Source organism: Falco peregrinus, chromosome 6, assembly GCF_023634155.1.
Source record: "Falco peregrinus isolate bFalPer1 chromosome 6, bFalPer1.pri, whole genome shotgun sequence".
Taxonomy (NCBI): domain Eukaryota; kingdom Metazoa; phylum Chordata; class Aves; order Falconiformes; family Falconidae; genus Falco; species Falco peregrinus.
The window spans coordinates 82,440,388-82,468,355 of record NC_073726.1 but is presented as its reverse complement, the minus strand read 5'-3'; the positions used below and the strand labels follow the sequence as shown (position 1 = coordinate 82,468,355).

Below are 27,968 nucleotides of genomic sequence, written 5' to 3'. Positions count from 1 at the left end.
CTTCTCCCAGTGGGAGAAGCCTTTGTGAATGGTCTAGAGAACAAGTCTTAGGAGGAGCAGCTGAAGGAACTGAGGTTGTTCAGTCTGTAGAAAAGGAGGCTCAGGGGAGACCTTATCGCTCTCTACAACTACCTGAAAGGAGGTTGCAGTGAGGTGGCTGTCAGTCTCTTTTCCCAAGCAACAAGCAATAGGACAAGAGGAAACGGCCTCAAATTGCACCAGGGGAGGTTTAGATTGGGTATTAGGAAAATTTTCTTAATTGAAAGTTTTATCAAGCATTAGACAGGCTGCCCAGGGAAGTGGTTGAGTCATCATCCCTGGAGGTATTTAAAAGACATGTAGATTTGGCACTTAGGGACACGGTTTAGTGATGGATTTGGCAGAGTTAGGTTAATGTTGGACTCGATGATCTTAAAGGACTTTTCCAGCCTCAATGGTTCTACGATTCTATAGCTAATTTGTGCTTCGAACACATAGAGATAGAAAAAATATTATTTCTGTCTTGGCCTATAGTCTGAAACTCCTGGGGACAGTCTTGTTCTGCCTCCATTGCTACTGTTAAAAGAGAATCTATAGAGTGCTCTGGAGGTCAGATTTCATGGATGGAGTTTTCCTCCTCAGAAGGAAGCACTTCAGAACTGATTAGCCCGACATTTAGCTGCCAGCAGCACTGCCCAGATGATTAACCTTCCTTGCTAATTAGCACTGGTGAGGTCACATCTGGAAAGCAGTGTCCAGTTGTGCGATCCCCAGCACAAGAGAGAGGTGGACGTACTGGTGCAAGTTCAGCAAGGTCCATGAAGATGATGAAGGGACTGAAGCACCTCTCCTGTGAGGAAAAGCTGAGACAGTTGGGACTGTTCAGCCTGAAGAAGAAAAATCTCAGGGGGATCTTACCAATGTTTATAAATACCTGACAGCATGTAGTAAAGAAAAAGGTGGAGTCAGGCTCTTCTCAGGGGTATCCAGTGACAAGACAAGAGACAATGGGTGAAAAATGAAGCACATTAAATTCTTCCTGATTATAAGAAAACACTTTTTTACTGTGAGAGTGATGGAGCGCTAGCACAGGTGCCCACATAGGTTGTGGATTCTCTCTCCTTGGGGATTCAAAACCCTGCTGGACACGGTCCTGGGCAGCTGGCTCTATCTGACCTGCTCTGAGCAGGCGTTTCAATGTATGCATTCCCATGGGCTCTCTTATCCCCTAACCTACTCTCCTTTCTGCTCATGACCTTACCAAGCTCTTCATTTGGACAGAAGGACCTTTTGTGCTTGCATAGCTATGGCTCCTGAATGCCAACATAAGGCAAATAAATTTTATCATATACCAATAGCAGAAAAGAAGGTTTCCTCTTCTCCCTCATCCCTACCAACATCCTTTTCTAGTTCTCCACTGCTTTTTTCCTCCATCTAGCTCTCAACCCCATTCTTTTCCAGATCCTTGCCCTGACTTTCACCAACGATAATGTCTACTCCTGACACTTTCCTTCTGATGCTTTTTACAAACTTTTTTTCCAAATGTTATCTCTGATAGTCTCTGCAGACCTGCTGTCTTCTCTTTTTTCCTCCAATTGTTTCTTCAGAATCTCATCCTAAATTTTCATATTACTGCAGCCTTTTATTAGTCCTTTTATCTTCTGTCTGTATTGTTTTTCTTCCATTACTAAGATCTGCACTGGTGTCACCATTGTCATAAACTTATCCCCTTACTCTACTGTTCCTGACCCACTTCTCTCTGCCATCTCTAAGCTTAGTGGAGACCTCTCCTTTTGGATATCTTGATGTTCATTGTAACCAAAACATAAGTCCTTGCTTTAGCAGTATCACCAACTCAGTATTTAACTGCTTCCACTCTCTGTCCCTGGATGTCTAATTTGCATCACAGTCCTGTCACCTGCATTTTCTCTCTTGCTTCATGAAAAAAGATGCGGGCTTACGTTTTGATACCTCCCCTCATTTTTTCATGTGAGCTTTTGTATGGACGTAGAACCTTGCAGAAGAAGTTTGTGGTTTTGCAAAAGGAATATGGACACAGAAACACATTTTCAAATATGCAAGCATTTTAAAACCGACTGTTGATCTGAGGTGCTCCATTTTTAACATTTCTAAATTAAAGTATCCCAAAGGGAACCAGTCTGCAAAAGGGCACTGAGATGAATCAGAATCACTGGAAAATGTTAGCAAAGGAATTTATTATATACAGAAAAGTATAGTTATTATTATTTCTAATACTGACATTAGTCACATAGAAGTGTAACAAAACAGGCATAGCAGACAAGATTTAGGGTTGTTCTAAATCCATAACTCTGAATGCATCTGTGATCAACTTACCAGGTGGAGAAATTCTAAATGACTGTGCAGCATCCATGTGTACTCAGTAGTGATGGAAACTGCATTATGACTATGAAACACTGCAATGAGCCTATTTTCTCTGGAAATCGCCTCAGTCACACAAAGACATTCTTTCTTCCTCAGAAGACTTCGGCCTGAATTTATCTGATGGATGCAATGGAGGACACCATTTCAACCACCACGGTTTCTCCTCTGACATCTGAGTATGCATTAAAAAACCACAAAAAACCCATGCCATTTCCACCTAGCTGCACCTCCAGCACTTCTGCAGAATGCGGTCTGTGCTGTCTGTGCTGACTGACATGCAAGCGCAAAGGAGAAAGGAACTATAGGAAACAAAGCTCTGCTGATGCTGATTGATAAGAAGATGGGCCTTTGTGCTTCTCAGCTTCTCCATTAGCCTCCTGGTAGCAATGGCTTTGCATGCAGAACAGATGAAAGAGTAGTTAGGTCTGCCAGATCTCCCAACTTAGCTGAAAGCTGACAGGTAAGATTCTACACCCTTAGTCATGACACGGGTTGGATGTCCATCAAATGAGGAGAAGCTGTCACCATACCAGGCTGCAGCTTTGGCACAGCACCCAGAAAAGGCAATGCCATTGCACTTTGCTTGTTCCAGATGCCCATGTGCCAGCAGAGCCTAAAGCCAAGGAGCAGCAGCAGCAGCATGGCTGCAAGCATCCAACAGCAGAAAGTAACATGAGTGAGTGTGGAGCTCAGGACTAATGGTGGCTTCTTTTTTGTCCAGTGTGAAAGGTTAACTTGCTGGAAGCACCAGCTGTCTTGCTGGCCCTTCCTTGTGCTTTAGGACACAGGCTATTAGCTGCTAACATATAAAGCAAAATCTTACCAGCCTTCTTCAAACAGAAACACAAATTGGAGAAGAATAAGAAATGAAATGAAACAAGGCAACAGATGGCATTAGCTTAGGAAAGAGGAACAGGATGGTTCAAGCCCCCTGCCTGCATTCGTGTCAGTTATGTTACTGCCCTTAAGATTTAGCTCCTCTCTACCACATGGATGACAAATCATGAGGTCAAGTACGAAACAAGTTTTTTGTTAAAATGAGAGATTTGTTCCTTAGGTACACAAATACCAGAGTTATTTCTGATAATTTACTCTACAAAAGCGAGGGAAATCTAAATTAATAAAACAGAAAACATCTTCAGCTCAGTTTTGCTCCAAGTAGCAGTTTCCAGACCTCTTACTGAATAGTGGGATTCTGTTCCATCAATCAGAGAAAGTAATTAATCTGAGCCAGGTACTGATCCATGCACCACTGTAGTAGTTGCAGCAGATGTAGGGGATGCTGTTCCAGAGGGAGTGACACTGGACTGGTTTGGCATGGAGAACCTTTACTGCTTATGGTGATGAGCAAGAGCGTGAGCAAGGGAGTGGAGAAAGGCATAGTCAAGGGAGGTAGGAAAAGAGAAATCTGGCATGATTTGGTGAAATTTGTAGGTCTAACAAAGGGTCTTGCTGTATGTTTGCTGATAAGCATAGCACACTTGACAAGGAAATACTGAAGAGGCAAAAGTGTCTGCTAACGCTGAAATTCTGCTGTTTCCAGTAGTCAGTCCCATCACACTGCGTAGTTCCAGACAAAGCTTTGCAGGGAAGAGATGGTCTATCTGTACCATCCAGTGTAACTATAAGGGTTAACCGTAAGGGTTAACTGGCTGGACAATATGAAAATGCGGTAGCATTTTACAGTGTTTCTGATCACACCCAGCAATATCTGTTCCCCATTTTCAGCAGCCTCACAGCCTCCCCGTTTTTCCTCTGAATTATAAGAGAAGTTAACAAGAGTTTTCCACTCCCCACTTTGACTGATCTTTCTAATTAGGAGCACTGAACAAACAGATCGGAGAAACAGCCTGGCAGCAGCAAGAGCCTGGGTTCACTGCACACAGGGCATGGAAAATGCTCTGCTCTCCCAGGGACAACGTGAAAGCTACAACCAGTGACTCAGTGTTAGCCCAGTAACTGCTCTCCAGGGAATCTGAGACAACTCCTCCAAGCATTCCTGCCTATTTTTGCACACAACAAAAAAAACACTCTTTGAAAGAATTCCCTACCTCTGATAAATATACACCTCCCATCAACTAATGATTAAACAGTTCTGTTGAGCTTTGCCTTGTGATCCACATCTACGGACACAACCAGGGTGAAGCCAAAACTGAATTATTATTTTTTTTTTGTGTAACAGCTGTGCTCTGTGCCATGCAGACATGGCATTTCATTAAGCACAGGGTAATAGCCCGATTCCCTTAGGGACTCACTGCTGGAAAATAGAACATCTCCTTTCATAAATAGGCAAGGTCACCATGCACCACACAGTCCTCAATGCACATGCTCATTTTGGAGTTGAAGCTGAGATAATTGAGTATCCGTTCATTATGGTTCATATTAACGCAATAACACGTCTTCACGTAAAACTAATTTTACAAGATCTGAGGAAAACCAGCATTATATTACATTTCCATGCCATCTGTTCAGCTGCTCCAGAATACAGTGGAAGAAATCTGATTTATGCCCAATTTTTTTATATTTTACTCTTCATCTTGGATTTAGAATTTGAAAAATTCTATGTAATAAACATTTGAAAAGTTTGAAAAGTACAAATGAAGATATTTTGCCCCTTCATAGTCCACCACCCTTTTGTAAATTACAGTTGCTTTTTTATTTAACAGGAGTTGTCTTCCAGCATACTCACTTGTACACACTGTGAACAAGAGTTCACAAATGTGACATCTCAAAGTTTAAAACCCCTGTAGTTATAATGATAGAAACGACAAAAATTTTGCAGATCTATATGAAGAGAGATCAAAATTATAGGCCATTTATTTCAAAATACCAAGTACTACCAAAAATCAGGAGTGCCCAGAGGACCTTACCTGAAGAACCTAAGCATTATGCAGCGCAACTAATTCCTGCCAATCTACTCTGCTTTCAACTTACTTCATCCCAAATACTATTTTTATCTGTTTGTCTAGAGTATTTAGAAGCTGGCAACCTCTTTTTCTCTATTCCTCTGATTCCTGGGATGCTTCCCTTCTGGATGTGAAAATGAGAAATTCCAGAGGATAATAAGTGGTCAAAGCATAACGTGATAGAATAAAAGAGTTACCTTTGAAGTGAATGTGTGGTTGGTCAGTAAAGAAGATTATATAGGTAGCATACGGAAACAGAAATATTTCTCGTAAACCCAGATACAAATACTGTATTGCATTAAATCCAACGGTTCATGGGGGAGAAGAATAATTATGCAGTAGAGATTAGAAATTCTATACGTACACGTAAGGAAGAGAAGCGATTTTATTCTGAATTTTCCTGTGTATTCTTCATCAGAGATTATGATCAGGAATGTCAAATGCAAATGTTGCCTGAAGACTAGGAATAAGCTTTTTCTGCATTTTTATTTGTTATATAGCTCAGGGATTTCCCCAACTGGAGAATGAAAACCACAACTGTAAATGAAAATGTAGTGTCTAGACTATGTCTTAAAGACATACAGCAAACTGGAAACAATCCACAAAAATGTTAACAATAATGTTTTCATCTTCCGTGACATTAACAGTTACTGGAATTAACAGTTTCACTTCTAGGAAAAAACCAAAGGCTGTCAACAATTTCACATGGAAATAACCTTTGAAGAGTCAGGTTTCTGCCTTAGGGAAGTATTTTTGCCTTATTTTTAAAAGATCAGCATCAAAAAGACACTTTCTTCCTTGAAGGGACCTGATGAGTTGCGACCATACCCCTAGAGTTTTTTTCTTTTCAAGGCTGCAGCCACCTTAGAGACTTGCCTTCTTTTGTTCATTTGAACCACACCAAGCAGGCTGCTGAAGGTTCAAGGAGAGGTTATCAAGTCTTGTTTGCCATTGGCATGTTTAAAATTGCTGACACATGCTAAGAAAAAAAGGGTTCACCTAGTACAGCTGCAACAATAAAACAGTTACTGGGGAGCCTCACCTAGAGCTAACACCAGCACCAAGCTGTGCTGGCAAACTGCACAGATTAGCCAGTAATATTTATACATAAATGCAAAAAAATAAAAAAGCTTACAGAAGTCCTGAAAAATGGTGAGGTTTGTCATTTTCTTAGTGGTTAAAAAAAAAAAGAAAAGGCAAAACTCCCTTGCAAACACACCATATTTTGTTGTTGCATGATGAAAACCAGTATCCACAGTCTTCAGTGATAAAGCTGTAGAAATAGCTAAAAAATGTTCATTCAAAGGAAAAGTAATGAAAAATTGTGTACCTGACAGAATTGCAAAAAGCAACCAATGTGATGGTTTCCTTTCATATCACTCACAAATTTTCCTGAACATGAAAATAACCTACCCTTTGTAGAAAACACACACAAAAAAATCAAACTCTGTTGTTGGACATACTTAAGATTTTCCTGGCTTGATGCCTCAGAACATTAGAAGGGAAAATGCATGCTTTCTCCCAGACCTACTTGTCTCTAAGTAAGTTATCTGAAGACCTATTTTACCTCCGACTCCAGCAGGAGGAGGAGCACTTTTCCAGTCAAGTCTTGTTCAAAGTTTTAGACCAATACTCTAAAGATACGTTGACATTTCTCAGATTAAATCCAAGGAAATCCTTGCCTACTAAGGCCAGATCTGTCCCTTCCCCTCATTTCACATCACCTACGTACAAATCCACACTAGCAGTAAACATTAGCTTGAACTCTCTGGCACTTATAGCTGGAGGAGTCTGAGCAAGTTCATGACCTCACCACTGGACTAAGCTCCTGAGGACCTTGAGGACCCTGAGGTCCTCAGGCCAAATCCACTCTAAATAACTGGTCTAGCAGTTTCTCCTTACAAATCTTTACATTAAATGCAGCAATGGGCTTTGACATTCTTCTTGACACTAGAGATCTGGATTTCCTCACTGGGGTGGCAAGCTAAAAGTTCAGCAGAAACAAGCTGTATGGGTGGAGGTCACAGAGGTCTGTTCTTCAGCTCACAGGTCTGTCTTAGCCTTTGTGTTCTGCTGCAAGCAACCTTGGAAAACACTCCTTTGGAATGCAGCAGTATTTTATTACTTCATAACTAAGGTTAAACTGGAGCTGACAGCAGAAGGTGGCAGATGCCCTACTGTACTGCAGCAATGCACAGCCCACTTTTGTTTTATGAAATAAATTCAATGCCCCAATAAGGGCAAGGAGGAGGTGAGATGGGCTCACACTCAGTTTTATTTTTGAATGGTAATGTTTGAATATCGAGCTTTGAAAGTGGAGGAGGAAAAGCGTTCATGAAAGCAAAATGCCGCTCTTGTTGCAAAAAGGTAATTTGCTAAAGTAACATGCTTTTCAAAAAATTAATTCTCAAGAATCAGCAATGCAAAAAGGAATGAAAACCATTACATCACTACAATGTGAACTGCTGCATCACCTATCAAAATCAGACAGATCCAGGTTCATTTATGTACAATTTTTTTGCTTGAGACACAACAAAAATATATAACTGTTACAGCAGAAGATGGTATTTTGTTCTCCATGAACTGCAAAAAAGTTATAAACTTTTCTAAACTGCAGAGAAACTAAAGAAAAGCAGAAGTCCTTTGCTTCACCCAGCTAAACAGATTTTAGATTAGACTCTAGAATAAAATACTGAAACTTACCTTGCATTTCAACATGTTGGCCACTCTCTCTTGCATTGATTGTCCAGCCTTTGGCCTGACAAGTATATAAACTGCTTTCACTTCAGGGCTGGAGCGCAGAAGCTTTTCCACCAGTACTTTGCCCATGAAACCTGTAGCTCCTGTGATAAGTACGGTCTTCCCATTGTAATAAGCTGAGACTGAAGACATGGTGTTTTCTTGTTCTGTCCTTCCTTCAGCTTCCTGCAGGACGTACCTGAGAAGATGCAGAAATAATGTTTTAAGGGATTTTGAGTCAAGACATAGACCAGTCTGAGATTACCCTTCCTAGTCAGCTACGGCAGCTCACATTAGTTCAGTCAATGGCAATTTTAAAGATGATTTTTTTAGAAGCCTTTATTAAGAAAATAAACCACAAAAATTAAAAACAGTAAGCAGAGAAGCTGAACAAATCAAGCTCTGTCTTATCCTCCACACTACACCACAGCTGCACCCTGCAGTCAGTTTAGAGCACAGCTTGTGCTGTCCAAGACTCCTAGCACTAGACGCTCACTGCGGTGTTGAATAGCATTTATCTCCTACACTGCGAAGTGGCAGTCATGAAGATATGCAGCTATTATCCCTACAAGACAAAGCTGAAACAGATCTCCTCACAAACACTGCAGGTACAAATGCTGCATTTCCCACTTCATTTCCACTGTGCCAAGCTGTTGGATTTGTTGTCAGCCATCACTCAGTAATGCGCTCAATCTTTTCCTGTTGTCTTGTCTTGAAATACAGCCATGAAGAAAGCTCTTCTTCATGGAAGAGACAGTGCAATGACATTGCTCTGCAAGACTGCAATACCATACTCCTGTGTGCAGGTCATCACCCATTACTGGCTGTTAAGGCCAAAATTCATCCCACTGAACTCTAAGGAGCATAGATGTCATATGCTTTCTCTGGAGAGTTGAGGTTGTTTGAACTGCCCTTTGGAGGTCCACCGACTATATAAGGGGGCTGACATGACTAGGCTCCCACACAAAATGTCCCAGTTAATTGTTTTAATTAGATACAGTGGTTTCAGGCCTACATGTCCCCAGCCATCCCCAATTCAAACTCTAAGTTGATTAAATGACAAACAAAGCTGGGCTGAATCCTCTTGGAATAGCCCCTCTCTCTATGAGACTAATGGAAGGAAAAAAACACCTGCTGTCTTTGAAGTGCTGCAGATCACAGCACACACAAACTGCTTACATTGCAAGGAAAAGGCTCATAAAGAGTGTAAATAAATGTTTTGGAAAAAGCCTAGTAAATTTGAAACAAAAAGAAACAAGAAGTGTAGAATGCTGTCAATCAAGTATTCAAGAACAAGATAATGATCTGCAGGTACCCCAGAAAACCTCTTCCTCCTGCAGAAACTTTAGAAACGCTCTTGTCCATTTCACATCTCTCAACATGATGTGACTCAACTGCATGCTAATAAAATGCAAATACATCAAAACAGAAATCCAGTATTTGCTGCATTTTTGCAGTCTTCCAAGATTCCCTGTTCTCAGCAACACTTGCATTTCTGAAACCTAGTAGAACCATGCAGGGACAGTGAAGTAGTCTAACAGAGCAAAACCCACAAGCCTTCATACAGAAAGCTATATAATGAATTCTTGGCTTGGACCAACACAAATGAACAACACCAAAGAGTTTAGAGTACTGTAAGAACCTTGGGTACATGTGATGGCAGGTTAAATTCGCTTCACCACATGGGACCATAAAAGAAATACAGCTTGTCCTACAGCCCCTCCTTCCTCAGGATGGAGTGAGGTATCTTACCCCAGAAAACTGGCCACCAGCTATGTGAATCAAGAGAAGTACCATGGGTCAACCCTTACAAGGGTTGTGTCCACTGAAACATCCAGCAATGTGCTCAGCTAGACTGCGATTCCCAAGGTGTTACCTCTCACAACAGTGAAAAGTGATCCACAGTCTGTGTTGATATGCTATCATTATCTGGGTCTACAACTGATGCATCTACCCAGACCTGACTTTGCATCCCTACCGATCCACCAGTTTTCGCAGTCACTGTGCGGCTACATGGAAACATTGAATGTGCATTTCTAAATGACATGTACACATGAACCAGGCGCTGAAGCCCAACAACATACTGCTCTTCTTTCCCAGTGCTGCCAGGGACTGCAGTACATAGGACCAAACAAATGAAAAAAACCCCAAATTTCTTCATCCATAACAAATCATCAGGTGTGCATCCAATTTAGAAAGTGGGTCAAGCAGAATAACTTCTGAGGGACGGACACTATTTTATAAATTAATAGCTGTGGGTATTCTGGCTCAGTGAATTTGGGTATTAGCCTACTTTCAGACATGGCCTAGATTATAATTTAAATGAATGCAGCAGGCTCATCTAGGCCTATTAAAATCCTGTTCTTATTAAAGAGCTGGCCACTTGGGAAGTTAAACAAACAGTTTAAACTATTAGATAATTAACATAACAAAATGTCACATCTCATTCAGGTTAAGAAAATGAGTGACATTGGAAGAGAGGAACTTGCAGAACCTGCAAGTGTGTGAAAGGCTGTGTGAGTCCAAAAGCAGGTATTAGTTTGGCCAGATTAAGATGGACATGACAAAAGACTTAAGAAATTTGGTACAACACATGCCCTGCAAAACAGAAAAATTAAGCAGAGAAATCCTTAGTCACTACAGCCCGTACAAATTCTACTGAACGTAAGGAAATGAAAAGGTGAAATATAAGACCACTTCCAGTCACTGCATACTTGCTTTGAACTCATATTCAGAAGATTGTACCTACCTAACCTCACCTAATACTCTGCTAGAAAAATGGTACATTTATAAAGCACTCTGCACCACAAACCTGGAGATTACTAGTGTTTAACAGGAATTACTTTCCTTCCCACATTTCAGCAGTTGAGAACATTTCTAACCTGCATCACGAAAACATTAGTGCTTCGCACGATAGTTGTAAACTACTGCAAAAATAACTGTTAAGATTTCCAGATGTGGATATCAATCTATTATGTTGTTTCATTTGGGTTCTGTTTGAGTTATCCAAATGGGGCTTCGTTTGTTTTGGCCCCACATTCAATACCTAGTAGAAGAGTTTAAAAAAAAAAAAAATCACACTACTTTAAAGTATCCCTAAAATTAGCTGAGCAGCCACATTTCATTAAGTATTTCTGGCAAGGACTACATACACATAACTGACGTTTTTTTCCCCATGTAGTCTAAGACCATTTTGAATGTTTGACTCCGAAAAGTCAGGAAAACAATTGCATCTCCCGAACCATTCTGGTATGACAAAAATGGAAGCACCAAACACAGCCACAGAAGAACTTAATTTCTAAGGCAATCTGCTGTTCCTCTTGATTAATGGCTTAACCCTATAGGGGTCACATCCTTTTTATTTTCTATAATAAAGCAGTCCAAGTCAGGCAGCATATAGCTCACAGGGCCAGTTTCAGAGTTGGATCCGGTTGCTCAGGGCCTCATACACAATAAGAAACCATAAGGAATGCGATGGTGTTTGCTTATTACGGGATCAGATTTGTGTCTTCTTGCAGTACATTTTTTCCTCTTTCCTAAGTTAGCTTTAGAAGAAAATACAATAATTTGTACCCATCTGATGCCCTGCTAATTATTGGCAAAGAAAATCTGTGAATTTGTTTAAAGTGCACAAACACATTTATGTTTTGAGGTCATGACACAAAAGCCACAGTGCTGCAATCTGCTGTGTTCAGACAGATCCCTGAATCTCCACTAGCCAAGCAAATTTAAAGAGGCTTTTACTAGGTTCCAAATTCAAAAGCAGATTTCAGTTTATATTCAGGATTGCTAAAGATACTTTCCTTTCAACGTAGTCTTGACTTGACTTTATTTTTCAGAACCAGCTTTGGGTTTTTTTAATATTTAAGAGTGTGATTTTATAACAAAATTTATTCTTCTCTGTTTCTATTGATTATGCTTAGACTTTGTAAAGAAAGTACTGAAAAAGTTACAGAGATTTTAAGGAACCAGAGGATTTCTAAGGTTGAGGGGTGTGATGCAAGTAATGACTGGTGACCTGACCCTTTGGATGTCAGCTTCAAAATATAGAGAACTACATGCATGCCTCTGACTTTTTACGCTCAGTCAAATGAAGAAAAGTTGTTTCCTGCAGAAGCTTATACTTTGCTTTTCATTTTAAGGAATAAGGAGTCAGTACTGGGCATTGACTATTTCCCAGTCAATTAAGCTGCAAGGCATTAAGTGTCTGGTAAGAGAAAACCATTCAAAGTCTGAACCAGTCAGTCTCACAGCAGGTGCAGTGAGCTGACCCTGACTGAGGCAAAGAAGAATAAAGACCGTTTCAGAGCCTGAGGTTCCTGACTCTTCCAAAGCTGACTGAAGGTGAGAAAGCCACTGAATTGTGGAGAAAAGCCCACACAAGGGCTTCTTGAAGCACAATTCAAGTGAGTAATTACAGGCAACCCTGACAGTTTAGGCACTGATCGGAGCAGGAAAGTAATCACTGATGCCATCTGAATTACTGAATGCAGCGTCTTTGCAGCAGTATGGAACTCACTGATGCTGACTCATCTTCAACCACAGCATGAAAAAAAACCCACCTTTTGGATAGTCAGCCAGGAATCACACGAAGCATCTCTGCAAACACAAGTACCCGAGCTGCTTTAAGGGTAGAGCTCTGTTGCTGATGCCTGTAACAGTCTCCTCTGGATCAGACACAGAGGACGGTCTACAGTGCTGTGTTACAAACAAAGCCATGATCTTGTGCCAGGGGCATATGTCAAAGGACAAGCAAAGAGAAAGGTGGGAATCCTACCAACATAATACTGTCCTCCTGCAAAAGAAACCCCTCACATCCTCAACAGAAAAAAGAGAGCTTTCCCCCACCAAGAGCAGATACGCTTGAGCTGGTATTTAACAAAACAAATACACGGTACTCATCTTGGACATACCTTAATGATGCCAAATCTGCATTCAGATTACAATGGTGTAATGCCAGGAGTTAGACTGCTATCAGAGCCATGGCAGCGGGAAGGAAAATGCATAGCTGAACCTCACTGCCTGCTGCTACTGCCTTTGTCCAGAGCAGGTCTGTGGCTGCAGGGTGCTAACAAGAGATGGCAAAATGGAGCACGAGCAACGAAGGATGGGTAGACAGGAACATGTTAATATTTCTCTATGGTTTGGATCACTACTGAGATTTCTGTGCCCTACTCAACTAGGACAGTGGCCATTTCAGAAGCTTATCTGTTGAGATACTTGCCCTTTCAACTCAACTGCATAAAATGAAGAAAAAAAAAAAAAGAGAGATATTTAGTTTTGTGCAAAAGCAAAAGACTGTATGCCTGTAAATATACATCTAGATTCACGAACAGCCTCTCTGGCATCTCCTTCTACTTAGTCTGTTTTTGATGAGTTTTCTCATGTCTGGTGCATTTTCACAACTTTATGCAGGGATGTGATTTCTGCAAACAAGAGGGTCGGGCTGTTCAGATGAGTCATTTAGACATCATATTAAATGTAATGAACAAGCTTCACTAAAATTACAATTAATGACAAATAACATTTTTTTTAAAGAAAGCTACAGACAGCAAAGCTCCTTTAAGACAAAGTAATTTTTGCCACTTTCTGAATATAAAATTTTGATCTTGGGTACAAATATTCAATCATACATAAGATAGTCATCTTTAATCAGAATTTTGGAGGAGTCATAATTAACCTGGCACATGCAGAAAAAGAAAATTCCCTCTGTCGCTTTGCAGAACTTGTACAGCTGAGGCCAGAAGAAGCAATATAAAGTGGTCACAGACTACTTCAATCTCATCAGTTTGCTTCCTCAGTCTATTAATTATTTTATGAGTTTAAAATAGACTGAACACTGGGGATGCCTGCGCAATGTATCTTCATATAATTATTTTCTTTTTCATTTTTTGCCCCAGGATGTGTGACAGAGACTCCACAAACTATGCACATAATTACAATACATAAAGCATTTCTTTTTAATATGTGTTCTTTGCTTGAAAGTGTTTGTGATTTCTTGTTAGTTAATCATCATCAAGCAAATAATCTCATGACTATGACTGTAGCAGGAACCACCTGATCTTTTCACTTCAGTGGCCAGTAAAGGTGGATACTTGAACAACAAACAGTTTTCCTCCAATGCTAATGCATATATAGCAATTATATGGTTTGAAGCAAATCAGTATAAACAGCAAGGACAGCATGTACATGGAGGAAGAGGCAGGAATAGTGTTAAAAGTTCAGTATCTGCACACTGACTCCTATGAAGCAAAGTCCAGTCTGAAACAAAGCAACCTCCCAGCCTTCTGATTCCTGGAGTAACAGAATGCTCCATTCCCATTCCAGGCTTAAAGAATAAAAATTAAAAAGATAAAAATGCAATAAGCATCTCTATGTTTATGTGCTGGCACTAGAAACATGGGATATCACAGCATCTGTCGATTCACAGTGAAATCTCAGGTGTATGCAGGTGCATTAGTTGTGCACGCTCTATCATTTGAGATGCTTTATATGGATGTCAAGGTTTTGTTGAGCACCAGGCTCTGCTTCAGAGATTTCACAGCTTATTTTTAGCCCCAGGACATCTGGAAGTAATAGAGCATGCTGTGGCCTTACAGTCACAGAGCAGAGTCCCAAACCATGCATGCCCAGCAATAGCTGAAGTAGTGACTTGCTTTTCATCACAGTGACTTAAGTCCTGGCTTCTTGGTAACACCAGCTTACGTCACTCAGCTCCACTGATTTGATTTTCTGGGCCAAACTCACAATCAGGGTAGTTCCACTGCAATGACCAATGTTTCAGGTAGGGTTAACATGAATTAGCTTAGATTTGAGCCTTTATATTTAAAATATTTTCTGCTTTCTCAGTAATCAGTAACAGTGACTCAGAATGGAAAAGGGCTGCATTTCAACACTGACAACATTTTTGACAACGCTGCTGCTAACACAAACAAGCAGACAGTACCAACAATGATGCACTGAAGTTACATAATATATTTTCGAAGGTCTCCAGGCACATAGAGATCTGTGTAGTACACGATGTTTGGGAAGAGGTAGGGGAAATTGTACTGATGCCAGAAAATGCTAGAAAATAAAGCAAAGAGGATGTTAAAATGGCTGATAGAGGCACAAATTAAAAATCCTTACCATTTGCTAAACTTCCATAGTTATTTTATAGCACTAACAACCTAACAACAATTACAAACTGGCAACAGTAAACCTTCTCTCACTTTGCTACAGAATTAAAAGGAAGGTCATAATCCATCCTTTGTACAGGCACTACAGATGCTAATACGGTGCAAAGAAAGAAAATCCTGTGGTTCGAAGATGGGCTCATTTACAGCCAGACTGAACTCCTGATGATAATCCTCTTTACAAAAGAGATTTTGCTCCAACCAATTTACAACAAATATAAATGTTGTTGCTAGAAGCCTGAAGGTTGAATCAGTTTTCTTCAGCTAATAAACTTCAAATCATTTTTTGTTTGCCATAACAGCACACCCAAGTAGCAACAAGCAAGGAGAAACTATCATTGCTCCCAGAAATCCTTCATGACTTGAAAAATGACTGGTTTTGCAATCCATTTAATGTATAACAGTTAAATCTAAAGAGACGGTGCAGTGTGACAGCATAATTAAGAGCCAGAGACAACAAGCAGCATGCACAGCTGGATCTTGCAAACTACTGAATGTTACATGACATGCAGACAGAGTCTCCTTTGGAAAGCACTGGGAGTTGTAGCTTCTGGTCTAGAGATCTGCCCACAGAATCGGATGCAGGGCTAAAGCTTGAATTTCAAGATCTGGTCGTTGCTTAAGCATTACCTGTACAGTTCACAGATTGTCTGACTCTTCTAAGGAGCTCAAACTGTTCAGCCACCATTAAGAATTAGAGAAGAGTGAACGAAGCACAAGGCCCACCAATGTAACACAACCCAGGAGGAGCCTCTTGACTTTTTAGTGAAACCTGTTAGTCTGTCTCCATCTCACTATGTTCACTCTAAAATTGATGAAAAGGAGCCTGTAAGCATTTTAGAGCTAAGACAGGTCAACTGTGGTAAGGACATACCTACGTGAGTGATATTCAAGAACAAATATTTCTCAGTAGCTCGGATATGGATATATTCTGCCTCACCCCTATATAATTAGTGTACTAGCAGGAACAGCACCTCCCAGAGACATCAAAGGAGCAGCTTCTGCAGGCTCCTTTCAGTATCACACAGGTCAGTATCTGTACCCATTCACCCTTTTTTTTTTTAGCTGTGTTCACTTAGAGCTGGCTGTTGCAAAGCCATTGAGCAGGTTACAGGATCAAAGCTTAGGTGCTGTGCATAAATCAAGACTAGAAGAGAGTTTCTGCTTTGCCTCAGCATAATTAAATACAGACATTCTAAGTCAGAGCACTTCTGCAGATGATCCTTCCCCTTCTCTTTCCACTAGTTCCCTCTTCACAGCCATTATCACCTTGCTCTTTCTCCTTTAGCTGTGGCTGGGATCTCTACAACCAGCAGCCCTCTCCCAAACCCCAAAACCAAACCCTTGCCATACCCACTGCACACCAATCTCACTGCACCTGAGCACTGCAAAAGGGGGGCCTCTCTGTGATTAAGTCAAAGTTCTGTGAATCTCTCCGTGATATCTGGGTGGTCTGGCACATTTATTTTCTTTTAGAGCTCTCAGCTGATAACTTTGTACTAGCATCCAGCATGTCTTAGCACAGTATTCAAAGATTTTCTGTCCTTTTCCACCACTTGTTCTTGCCCCTCACCAAAAAACAGTGGCGTTACTATTTATGGCTTTTGTGGGAAGAGCTGGACTTGGAGATACCATGTTGGGTGGGAGCGTTGATCTGCCTAAGGATGGAAAAGCTCTACAGAGGGATCTGGACAAGCTGGATCAATGGGCAGAGGCTAATTAATTGTATGAGGTTCCACAAGGAGAAGTGCTGGGTCTTGCACTTGGGTCACAACAACCCCACACAATGCTACAGGCTTGGGGAAGAGTGGCTGGAAAGCTGCCTGGTGGGAAAGGACCTGCGGGTGCTGGTTGAGAGCCGGCTGAATGTGAGCCAGCAGTGTGCCCAGGTGGCCAAGAAGGCCAACAGCATCCTGGCTTGTGTCAGAAAGAGTGACCACCAGGACAAGGAAAGTGACCGTCCCCCTGTCACTTCACCCCGGCACTGGTGAGGCTGTACCTCAAACACTGTGTTCAGTTCTGGGCCCCTCACTGCAAGAGGGACGTGGAGGTGCTGGAGCATGTCCAGAGAAGGGCAGCAAAGTGGGTGAACGGTTTAGTGAACGAGTCTTACGAGGGTCAGCTGAGGGAAAGAAGGTTCAGAGGAAACCTTATCACTCTCTACAACCACCCGAAAGGAGGTTGTAGTGAGGTGGGTGCCAGTCTCTATTCCCAAATGGCAATCAATAGGACAAGAGGAAAAGGCCTCAAGTTGCGCCAGAGGAGGTTTACACTGGGTATTAGGAAAAACTTCATCACCAAAAGGATTATTAGGCATTGGATCAGGCTGCCCAGGGATGTCATCATCCCTGGGGGTATTTAAAAGAAGTGTAGACCTCGCACTCAGGGACATGGTTTAGTGACAGACTTGGCAGAGGTAGGTTAATGGTTGGACTGAATGATCTTAAAGGTCTTTTCCAGCCTAAATGATTCTGTGACTCCATGATTCATCCAGTTTAATACTTGCATACAGTTTGAGGGTAACAGGAGGCTGAAATGTTTTGGACTTTTTTTCAAGCCCCACTTTTGGAACAGTCCAGCTAGCACAGCTGGTGTGAAGGACAGCAGCAGTAGGACTGCTACCTCCTCACCAATTTCCACATTCCAGCACCCATGGAAAACCATTCCTTAGTGGCCCTAAAATAGATTGGGTAACTAAACCCAAAAGTATTTAGAAACTGCCTGCATTTCTGTAAGAAATGAAAAAAAAAGGTAGTGATTGATAGTAGAAATGCAAATATTCATGTGATTACAGCTCCCACATTCTTCACAAAGGCAGTCACAACACAAAGGAGAATGGTCTTCACTCAGATTTTGAGTCAGCAGCAATATTGATCCAAGTAGAGCATTATCTAGCAAGTAAATCTATGTCATGTAATAATGGAGAGACTACCTTCCTAAGGGATTCCTCCTTTACCCTTAATTCTCCCTCTTCTACCGTCACTCCATGCAGCTCTCTTACCAGGCAAATACCTAAGCACAATGCTTAGAAGTCTTAATGAAATCAAACAGAACTGCATTTATGTTTTCATAACAAAACCTAAAAAATGCAGAAAACAACGGAAGAAACTGATCACAATGTACTAGGAACATGGTCAAAGTGAAGACCCCTTAATAATCGTGTCTTTAAAAACTGAACACTTAGCTAAGACATGTTACCTTCCTATTGTTAGAACTGTTTTTACAGCTATGAGCAGTGGAAGCTGTAAACAGAAAAGATGAGTAACTCTGTAATCCTGTGCAGATTTATCAGAATACATACATATTTTTTGTTTAGATTAAGCTTCAAAACAAATGCAAAATAGTTAATAATTGACTGAATAACACTAGCTGCAAGAAAGAAAGAAAGAAAAATAACCTGTAGGGATTCAAGCATACACACCCTCTCCTATTTCTGATGACCTCAGAGTTCCCTATTCAATCATTCCGAATTTCCCAAAGCACACAGGCTTTTACTGAAGAAGACTTTTCTTTTGTAATGTGTATGCATGTACTTGTGTAGTACATTCACACATACGTAGAAAACCATTTTAAGGCTGCAGATACAACAATCTGTTAACTGCTTTTCCCCTCCAGTCACAACCATTTTTGGGTCATCAAAACCACAACTAACTTTTACATGGTAGTGGCTACAGAAGACCTCTGTAAACTTTTACAAGCTATAACACAGCAAAAATTCCTTTTCCTCCATAAATGTCTAAATTTGCTAACACCTTCCCTATAAGGCAGAGGAAACTACGTATCGGCTGAGAAACTCTTGACATGTTTGTTGTCAGTGAAACCTCTTGATGAGCTCAGACAATACAGGAGCATCATGTATGCTGCTTACCAGAAAAATGTGGTGACTACGCTAAGCCTAGCAGTCCTGTGACAGCAAGCTAAAATGAAATTTCACACTTTAGATCTCAGATCTAACAGAGTGGAAAAAATTACCTGCTGTGTTCGGACTCAGGTTTAAGGTTAATTAAATAACTGTATTTTTCTTTCAAATGAAAAGCTAAGTGCAGCAGTCTGAGCATTTTTATATTCAGGTTTTATTAAGAAGCGCAGCCCAGAGCACTACTCTTGCCTTGACTGGGGCTGAAAGACAAAAATACTTGGAATACTTCCCACCAAGAGGAGTCGTTTTAAAAGGATGATCAGATGGATATGACAGTCTATACTATCAATTTCATAGCAAAACATATATAAATACAAATAGATATTTTCAAAACCAAAGATTTAAGATACCATCAAGTCTTCTTTTAATATGGAAACCTAAAAGACAGCATTATCAATGGAAATACCACAGTTTTGCCTTCTACCTCATCACTGCATCAAAACTCAGATAGGCTAAATAAAAAAAACACATTTTTTTTCATTTCTCTCACATTTCTCTGTTGTTCACACTTAGAGCATTTGATGACACCTGTCAATCCCCCAGACAACAGCAGCAGTCTCATTTGTTCTGTCCAGCTACTGAAATAGGACAGAAGCTATCCAGGCTTTGGCTATGCAAAATTCTCTTGTCAAGTGAAGTTTTCAGGAGACAGAGAAGGATCAAGCTCCCCAGGAACAGGGAAGAAATGCAGCCAAAGCAAATTTTGTTCCAGGAAGTCCACAGGGAGTTTTGTGGTGCTTAGTGCATGCCGCTAGCTGGCTTATTCCACAGCAAGCCAGAAAATCAACATCAGTGACCAGCGCTCCAATAATTCCCTGTACCCCCTGTTTTGTTGAAGACAGTTCTGGCACTACCTGCATCAGAACCGCAATACACTGACAAATTTGCTGCCAGAGTCCTTGGCACTAAGATAACGCCCTCGCACAGGCGGTGTAAGGATGGATGCTAGGGAAGCCACAGCAGCAGAGGTGCAGCTGCTCCTGTCTGGCAGGTTGCTGCCTGCCATGTCGTGACTCTCGCTGCGCAAATGTGATCGACTGACAAAACATCTCATTCTCCCTTTGGAAATGCAGAGAAACCCCAGCAAGAGTAATCTAGCAGGCTGTTTCCTTCTACAAGGACCCATGTATGGAGCGTTGGGAAGGGGCAATGGAGACAGCGGTATGGGGCTTGCCTGCTTCTGAAGAGAGGGTGAAGACACGCAACCACAAAAAAAGTTCAGACTTTACATATATATATATATATATATATATAAAATGTAGGAAAAACATAAAGCATACTAGTTCTTAAGACAGAAGTCAGTGAGACAGAAGGCACTTCAGAGAGATGCAGCAGTGTTTCTGCCTCGCATTACACCTCACCATTCTGGGTAGACTTTTCTCCCTGTTTTGTCTGACTCTCCATGGGGCTGCACTTCCAACCTCTTCAATCCTTGATCTATTGCTTCCAGCAAGACAAAAGAAGCACAGAGTTACAATGTAGAGCTGATTCCTGCTGCTCCTCCTTAGGCTGCAGGATAACCTGGGGTCAGAGGATGAAAGTTTCAGAGGCTACATGTGCACAGCAAGACCACTAGTTTTGCCTCTGCCCCTTCCAACAGCAAATGTAATATTAAGAGTTTGAGTTTGGAAGTTTTTTTTTTTCCTTGGCATCAACCACCACAGCATTTGGGCAGTATGAGTGAGAATGCCTCCTACCCTGGAAACTTGAACCGGGAGTACAGAAGACCCCCAGCTAAGCCAGAAGCTTCACTAGCTGTAGGAAAACGAGTGGTGTGTATTAAAAGGTAGCTTCAAGGTAGCTGCTAGGATTTTCAACAGAATAAACTAGTGTTTGATCAAAGTGGAACACTGAAGGAAATCTACTGAAATTTACTGAAGGAAATCTACTGAATATGGGTGAACATATCCTGGATGCTGACTGCTACCAACAGAAAGATGAGAATGCATAATGTAGCTTCTTAAAAAAAAAAAAAAAAAAGGCAAGAGAGCATCAAAGAGAAAATTCTGTAGGACTTTTCTGTGATTAGTATCTGAGTCATTCTGTTTACAGAGGACTTCCCATTCAGCTTCTACCAGTAGGCTTGCATCTCACAATGAATGGGGTGTGCAAATGCAAAAGCCCTCCGCACTGTGCTATGCCCAGAACTACCCACAGCCGCCAAAAACTTACAGTAGTTCTGTGACCTCTGCACACACTGAGCCAAATTACCCCTGGGTGATACCCTAGTGATCTTCAGCACTGATGACATGGAAGCTGAACTCTTGTGAAAAACAGTTTCCTTAAGACTGAGACCAATAGCTGAAAGAAATTAAAAACAACTTACAAGGGTCTCCTCATGTGCCTTGGAAAATTCATATTATTGTAGAAGTTGCCAACTGGCACGCTGTGGCTAGCTGGCAAGCGTCTGCTAACATGGGTGCTGCTCACAGCTTGCAGTGAAGGCAGGCTTTTGTCAAGCAGGAACTAGTGCAGTAGGAAATGGACTTAGGCTCTCTCATGTCTTGACATATGACAGCCACTGCCACAGTATTTTGGCATAGTTTAAAGGTGCAGTTCGTAAGAAGATATCAACAAAACACAGAAATCATAGTCTTATTTGCTTTTATAAATATTCCAAAAATTCTTTTTCTATCCCCCATCAGCTCTTCCATTGCTTGAAACGCATCCACAAGCAAGCAGAACTCATTCTACTAACAGCAAGAATATTTTCACAAAATCTTTAACAATTCAACTGATTGCATTCTTGATACTAAATATTATTTTACTTAATTTCTGAAAGTTTAGTTACTCTCAGAAGGTAGTTTTGCTACCTCCTGATCCTTATCAGATATCTTTAAGGATTCCTGACTCTTCTAGTTAGTACATCTCTCCCTATCCTACCAGGATAAACAGACTGAGAAAACATGAACTCAAAAGCAAATGTGAGGCAAGTCTGAGTGTGCTGTTTAAAAATACAGAGAGAGGTGCAATATTCTGAAACATACATGCCTCCAGCAGAGACTACAGATTTGCTACATCCCAAGCCATTTGGGATGGGAACCAAGCAAGTGCAATAGTACCAGTCAGAAAAGGTCGCTGATCACAGCTGAGTCACCTAGAAGTTACCAGAGTAGAAACAGTTTTTTTCTGGATTTGTGTATGTGAATCAATAGTACAGCAAACGGACAAAGCAAACACAGCATAGCAATGTTTATCCCTCCCTTACTCTGTTAAAAATACTTTCTTTTCTTGTGTTAGTGTATTTGCTCATGCACTGTTTTATATACATTCATTAACGATCTCTGGAATACCCCAGAGTAACAAAGTAGATGTGTATTTTATAATTCCCAGGATTAGAGAAACAAGGCAATTCACAGAGGCTGTTAATGAATTGGAGTTTATGGTGCAGCCACTTCTTTGCTCTTTTTGTGCGTTGTGTTTAGTTGTTTGAAATTGCTTAGGTCATACTATAACAGGGATCAGAAGTAACTGCCGTTTCACAAGCCAAAGAGCACAACAGCAGGAAAGACCATCTATGTGGTAAGATACATTGATTTTATCAAAATAAGTTCTTGCAGTATTGCTATTTCATTGGTATCGTGTGCATATGTAAATAAAAAAGTCTTTAACTTTTTGTTGTTGTTGGGTTGGGTTTGGGGTTTTTTTTTTACTTGATTTTGGTGGGTTATGGTTTGTTGCTTGATTTTTTTTTATTATTATTTTTATTTTTTTGCCACACAGTTATTCCTCTCACTTAAGAGTGTACAGACCAAATTGTCGATTCAGGAAGGAAATAACAATTATATGTGGAAGAAGCCAAACTAGAAGATGAAAATAATACCCTTCCAAATTAGATTTTCGCACAGACTCCTCACTCAGTTTCTGTGGAAGATAGGCAGCAGATTTCTGCCCCCAAAGTTCTCCAAGAAACACAAACATTTACTCTTCAGATAATGGGAAAACTGTAGGAAGAGGAAACTAAAGAGAATTCCCTGGAGTTCCTGAAAGCTGCATTAAGGAACTTTGCTCAGCACATCAGCAGCTCTGAATAATGAGGCATCAGAGAGATCTGCAGCACTGGGACTTTTGAAACACATTTCTCCAGAAAGAAGAGACAATAAAACGTAAATAGAAAATGCCTCTTGGCTGGCACATACTGGCACAGAGAAAATTTTTCCTCCTTTTCCACATACAGGGACCAATATTTTTCTTCCTCCCTTCTCCAATATTTAGAAGACAAGCTGAGGCGAGGTGACAAGGCACATTTATAGAAGTTCAAAAAACCCTGTAATTGAATGAAATGTAAGTGCTGCATCACGAAAGGATGGTCAGGCTGTGATAATGTTTTCTAATACATCCTCTGTGCACTGAAATGCAAGAAAGGAAAGAAGTCATTCAATGCTGATTTGGCTCTAAACATTCAAGAAAAATTTGAGTTAAGTTTAAAGCACTTGAACTGTTGTGATGAGTGCCAGGTTCCAATTAGTGCACATGTGTTTTCCTGAATGACAAATTACCTTCTTGTCCTTAAGAAGCTCTGCACTGAAAATCTACATGCTCCTATACTGAATGAAGTTTTGTCTTTCCTTTTTTTGTCTTCAGTAATTAACAGTTAAAATCTTCATTATCTGGTAAAGAAAAATATCCACTGATTTATCAATGCTGGCTTCCCCCCCTCCCCCCAGATTTCATCCTACCATGATCTATAAGATAATGAAATTATTCCTATTTCCAAGGAATACCACACAGTCTTTTTAAGGTCAACCCACAGTTTAAATTTTGGAATAATTTTAAAACAGGTTACAGAGCCACAAATACATCCTGGAAATGAAACATGTGCACTGATTTCACACAGCTCGTGAAGCACAATCTTGTGGACCAGCATCCAGCCAGTCTCCTGCCACCACCATGATCCCTGCCCCCCAAGCAGGGTGATGTCAGGCCATACAGCCTACCCAGTGGCAGCGCCTCTGGATTGATTAATATGTTCCTGCCCTCAAAATGCACAAGACCACTCAAAGGTGGTATATTAGCATAGCTCCACGTAGCACAGAGCACAGAAATAATCATGCAAAGGCACATGGCATGCTTCACATGAAGTCAGGTATGCTCCCAGATTTTTCCATGCATTACACAGCCTACAGATGTACTGAGCCTTACTGCTAACTGTCCATCAAAATGTGACAGCTTTCTCCCTTGACAACGGTCTTCTCCTAACATCAATGTAGCTACTGCTGCTTCAGAAAGTTAGTTACAAAATATACACGAGGTGCAAAATCTCAAAATAGATGCAAGTCGCTCAATTAATTACATTATGCTTGTAGAAAGCACTGCAGTAAATGCTGCACTATTGTGCATCAGTGATTTCAAGCTCAGGTGGAAGTACAGTGTTGGTGACTCCTGATTATTATTTTTGTTAAAAACATTTTTTAAGCCTCTCTTGTGGAGACAGGAAATTGTTATTTCCAAGATAAAGGTATTTAGCTGTGTTGTGACTACACAAGCACTAATGTTGTTCAAACATAAGAGTAGAAATATAGGGCTATTGAGGACCCTTCTAAAAGTAAGGATTTATCCATATCATTTAAGAAAAAATAACATGGTTCAATTCTGCTTCAATAATTTTTTGTTGCATTTTCCAAGAAATTATGCTCTTTTTTACTTTCGTATGACCTCATGATCTTGGAGGCAAAGCTCACCATCTGAAGTTATAAAGACCAAGCAAACATTACTAGTTCTGAAACTCAAACACTACCAAGGTGCTTCAGTGCTTTTAGCTCCATTGCACTGACACCCAAAACAGCCTCACTCTATCATACATCTCCCAGTTTTGTGTATTTACAGTTTTGATATTCCAAATAAGCTCAACAACTCTCTCTTAATCAACTAGTGCCAAGCAGAACACAAAAGATTTGCACCTCAAGTCAGATCTCTCAGGCCCTGGATCTTTGCAACGCATCAAAAGTCCCACACAGGTTCAGCCTGTCCTCAGCCCAGACCCCAGAGGTGCTGTGAAAGTAAATATCAAGTGACCTGGTGTAACAACTACTATGCACGGCTGGCGGCCTCTCAATAAAAAAAATGTTATCAGTTCTTGCTCCTCTCAACTGTAGCCAAAAGGTGCAATGTCCTCTTGAAAGTATCAAAAATTGCCTTATCCTCCCGAGTTTGCAGACAGAAATTATCCACCTCCAACCCTTGCAACATTTGTTGCATATCCCCCATCTTGAATTTTGTACTGCTAATCTCTGGTCCAGATAAAAGTCCTATTAAGAACGATTGAAGTGAGGTACATGCAGATAGTCAGGCTGGAAATTCTTTGCCAAAATACACAGCTTAACTAGGCGGGGATGTAGTAAGTAGTGTTATCTGCATTAGGCTTGCCACACAAAAGAAAAAGCTTGTGTTATTAACAGCCAAAACGTACTAACCTTGCCAAAAAGCAGGCTTTGAGGCAGGACGCTTCCTGCAATACAGAGATATTACTAAAGTGAGCACACAGAGTAAGGTTGCTGCTCAATTACATCTCTTAGGGAAAAGAGTAGCTGGGAACAAACGTGCCTACAGGTAGTAGCAACCATTTTTTCCCTCCAGTGTAATAGTATAGAAGTGGTACCACTCTGCTGCTTGTGAAAACAAAGCAAAAAAAAAAAACCCACAAACCCCAACCAGGAGAAGTGTTTCACTCTGCTCCAAGTTCTATTTCTTGAAATCTCTGTAGCATAAAATCCTATTTTCAGAGAAACCTTTTTTTTCTCCCCTGGCAGCGCAAACCAGCCCAACCCTCTGCGTATTTGGCTTCCTGAGCATTTTCCCTGGCTGAGTACTTACAGCCTACAGAGGCGCTCTGCTGTGATTTCTGCCAATTCCCTTTCTTGACACCTTTCCAACAGGATGACCAGAGAAAAAAGGTGATAGTCAGAGAAACTGTATGACCCAAGGATCCTCATTTTATCAGAAGGGTGTTTGAAGACACAGAAAACAATGCACTGAGGCACCCTTAATTTGCACTGGGAGCCAGCGTAGGGTTTGGGGAGATTTAATGGTTTTGTCACCACGTTCATCCTCTTTAATCTTACATTGAATACACCCCAAGAAATCTGGATCTTAACAATTGAAAGGCAGAGATGTCCTGCAAGAGATACAGCCCTAAATAACCAGAAAGGAAAGAAATCAGGCCTGTAAATAGAATGTGAGTCTTTTGACAGAAGAAAGCTTAACCATAGATAAGTAGGGGCATGGTAGGTGATTCTTGCTTGGAGAAAAAATGAATTTAGATTATACTTACTTGCAAATAATTTGATCTAGTTGAAATCTTCTAGTAACACAGATGATAAAAATGTTGCTGACAAGACATACATGTTGAGGGGGTGAAGAATAAATGCAATATAGTGATCCTGTGTATCCAAAACTCAAACAGTATAAAATGACCACTTCTAAAGAGATTGGATGATCGGTTGCTTACAAAGAAAAGTTGGGCATTGTTTTTGATTTTCAAGAACTTTAGAAAACTTCAACTTCAAAGTCAGGTTAGAAAGTCATACTGTTTAGCAGGAGAGAGAAAACTTCAGAGTATTTCATAGAACAAGTAGATCATCCTTAGAAACAGTCACAGAAAATGAAAACTACGATCTAAAAGACAAAAATGAGCAGCAAGGGAAAGCAGAAGAGAGGCACCTTTGCACTGCCAGGCTTCCCAGCTGGCTGTGAGATGTCAGGTTTCCCAGGTTTCAAATGCTCCATGCCACTAATCACTATATAGCACAAAGATGCCCATAGGTGATACTGAAGCTCTTAGATCATCTTTACACTACAGGAACAATTTTTTTTTACAGCAGGTTGATCCTTCCAAATCTACAACACCTGAAGTTTAACTCCAAGGGACAGCTTAGGCTGATTAATTTGATAAATGTGTACAATCATAAGCCTTAATTGCAACATTTTTCAGTTCTGACAATAAGACTGAGACAATCAATACAGTGTGTTTCACAGGGAAAAACCATCACTGATGCTCAATTCCTCTCTTTCGTGAATCTCTAGAGTTGCACTGTGGTTAAAACACAGAGGGTTTGGCAGAAGCTTTCATTTTTTTAGAAGTTCTTACCTTTTGCAACTCAGGCTGTGTTTTTCTTGCCCCTTCACTTGTGCAGGAAAAATTCTTGTGGGATCAAATTGTGAGCTAAACAAATTCACTGGACTGGTTTACAATGTGGCTTGAGAAAGAATTGTGTCAGCACTACCGAGGAGATCATGAGACAGTGGTGGGATGAAAGGTAGGAGCAGGAAAAAACAAGAATTTGTTTGTCCTGTGTCATTGCCAAGGCCTTCACACCGTGAAACATTTAATCTCCCTTTCTTAGGAAGTACTCCAATTTTAAAATTTAACAGTCGTAACAGTTAGAAGCAACTTTCCCCAGGATGTGCATGAAGTCATACCTGAATACTATCAGGCCACCCCTCCAACTCTGTGGGTGTTTTGCCAATACTCTGCTATCCCCCTTCAAAGCCCTTCTTTTCTTTCGTCTCAGTTATGCTTCAGTCCAACCTGCAATGCTGTCTTCTGAACTGGGAGAATTATAATAGGAACAGATCCTCCAGGGCCACCAAACGAGGAGGAGTAACCCAAAACCCTGGTAGCCACCATCAGCCTTAACCCATCTACGAGAGAGTCCCAGCTGAGATGGTAATGGAGAAGTAAGAACTGTGGGGATCACTTAAAAGGGAGAATCCCAACTCCGCATGGAAGAGAAGGTCTAGCATCACTTACAGAGCAAGGATTTAGGAACATGGCTTACCTGAAAAACTCAACTCTTACAGAACTTTCTCTGCACGCAGTTAGCTTAGTCAGGGAAGTCGGCCAAACTC

General features: G+C 40.8%; 1 protein-coding gene across 3 annotated transcripts in view; it reads right to left on the bottom strand.

The window, feature by feature from the left end:
* Window positions 1–27,968, bottom strand: part of FAR2 (fatty acyl-CoA reductase 2) — a 150,066-nt gene that overhangs the window by 75,385 nt on the left and 46,713 nt on the right. For all 3 annotated transcript variants that reach the window (XM_055808836.1, XM_027782908.2, XM_005234744.4), the window contains exon 2: window positions 7,992–8,226. In XM_055808836.1, the coding sequence (XP_055664811.1) occupies window positions 7,992–8,180 (189 nt within the window). In that variant the 5' untranslated portion in view covers window positions 8,181–8,226. The remainder of the gene's footprint in view (window positions 1–7,991; window positions 8,227–27,968) is intronic.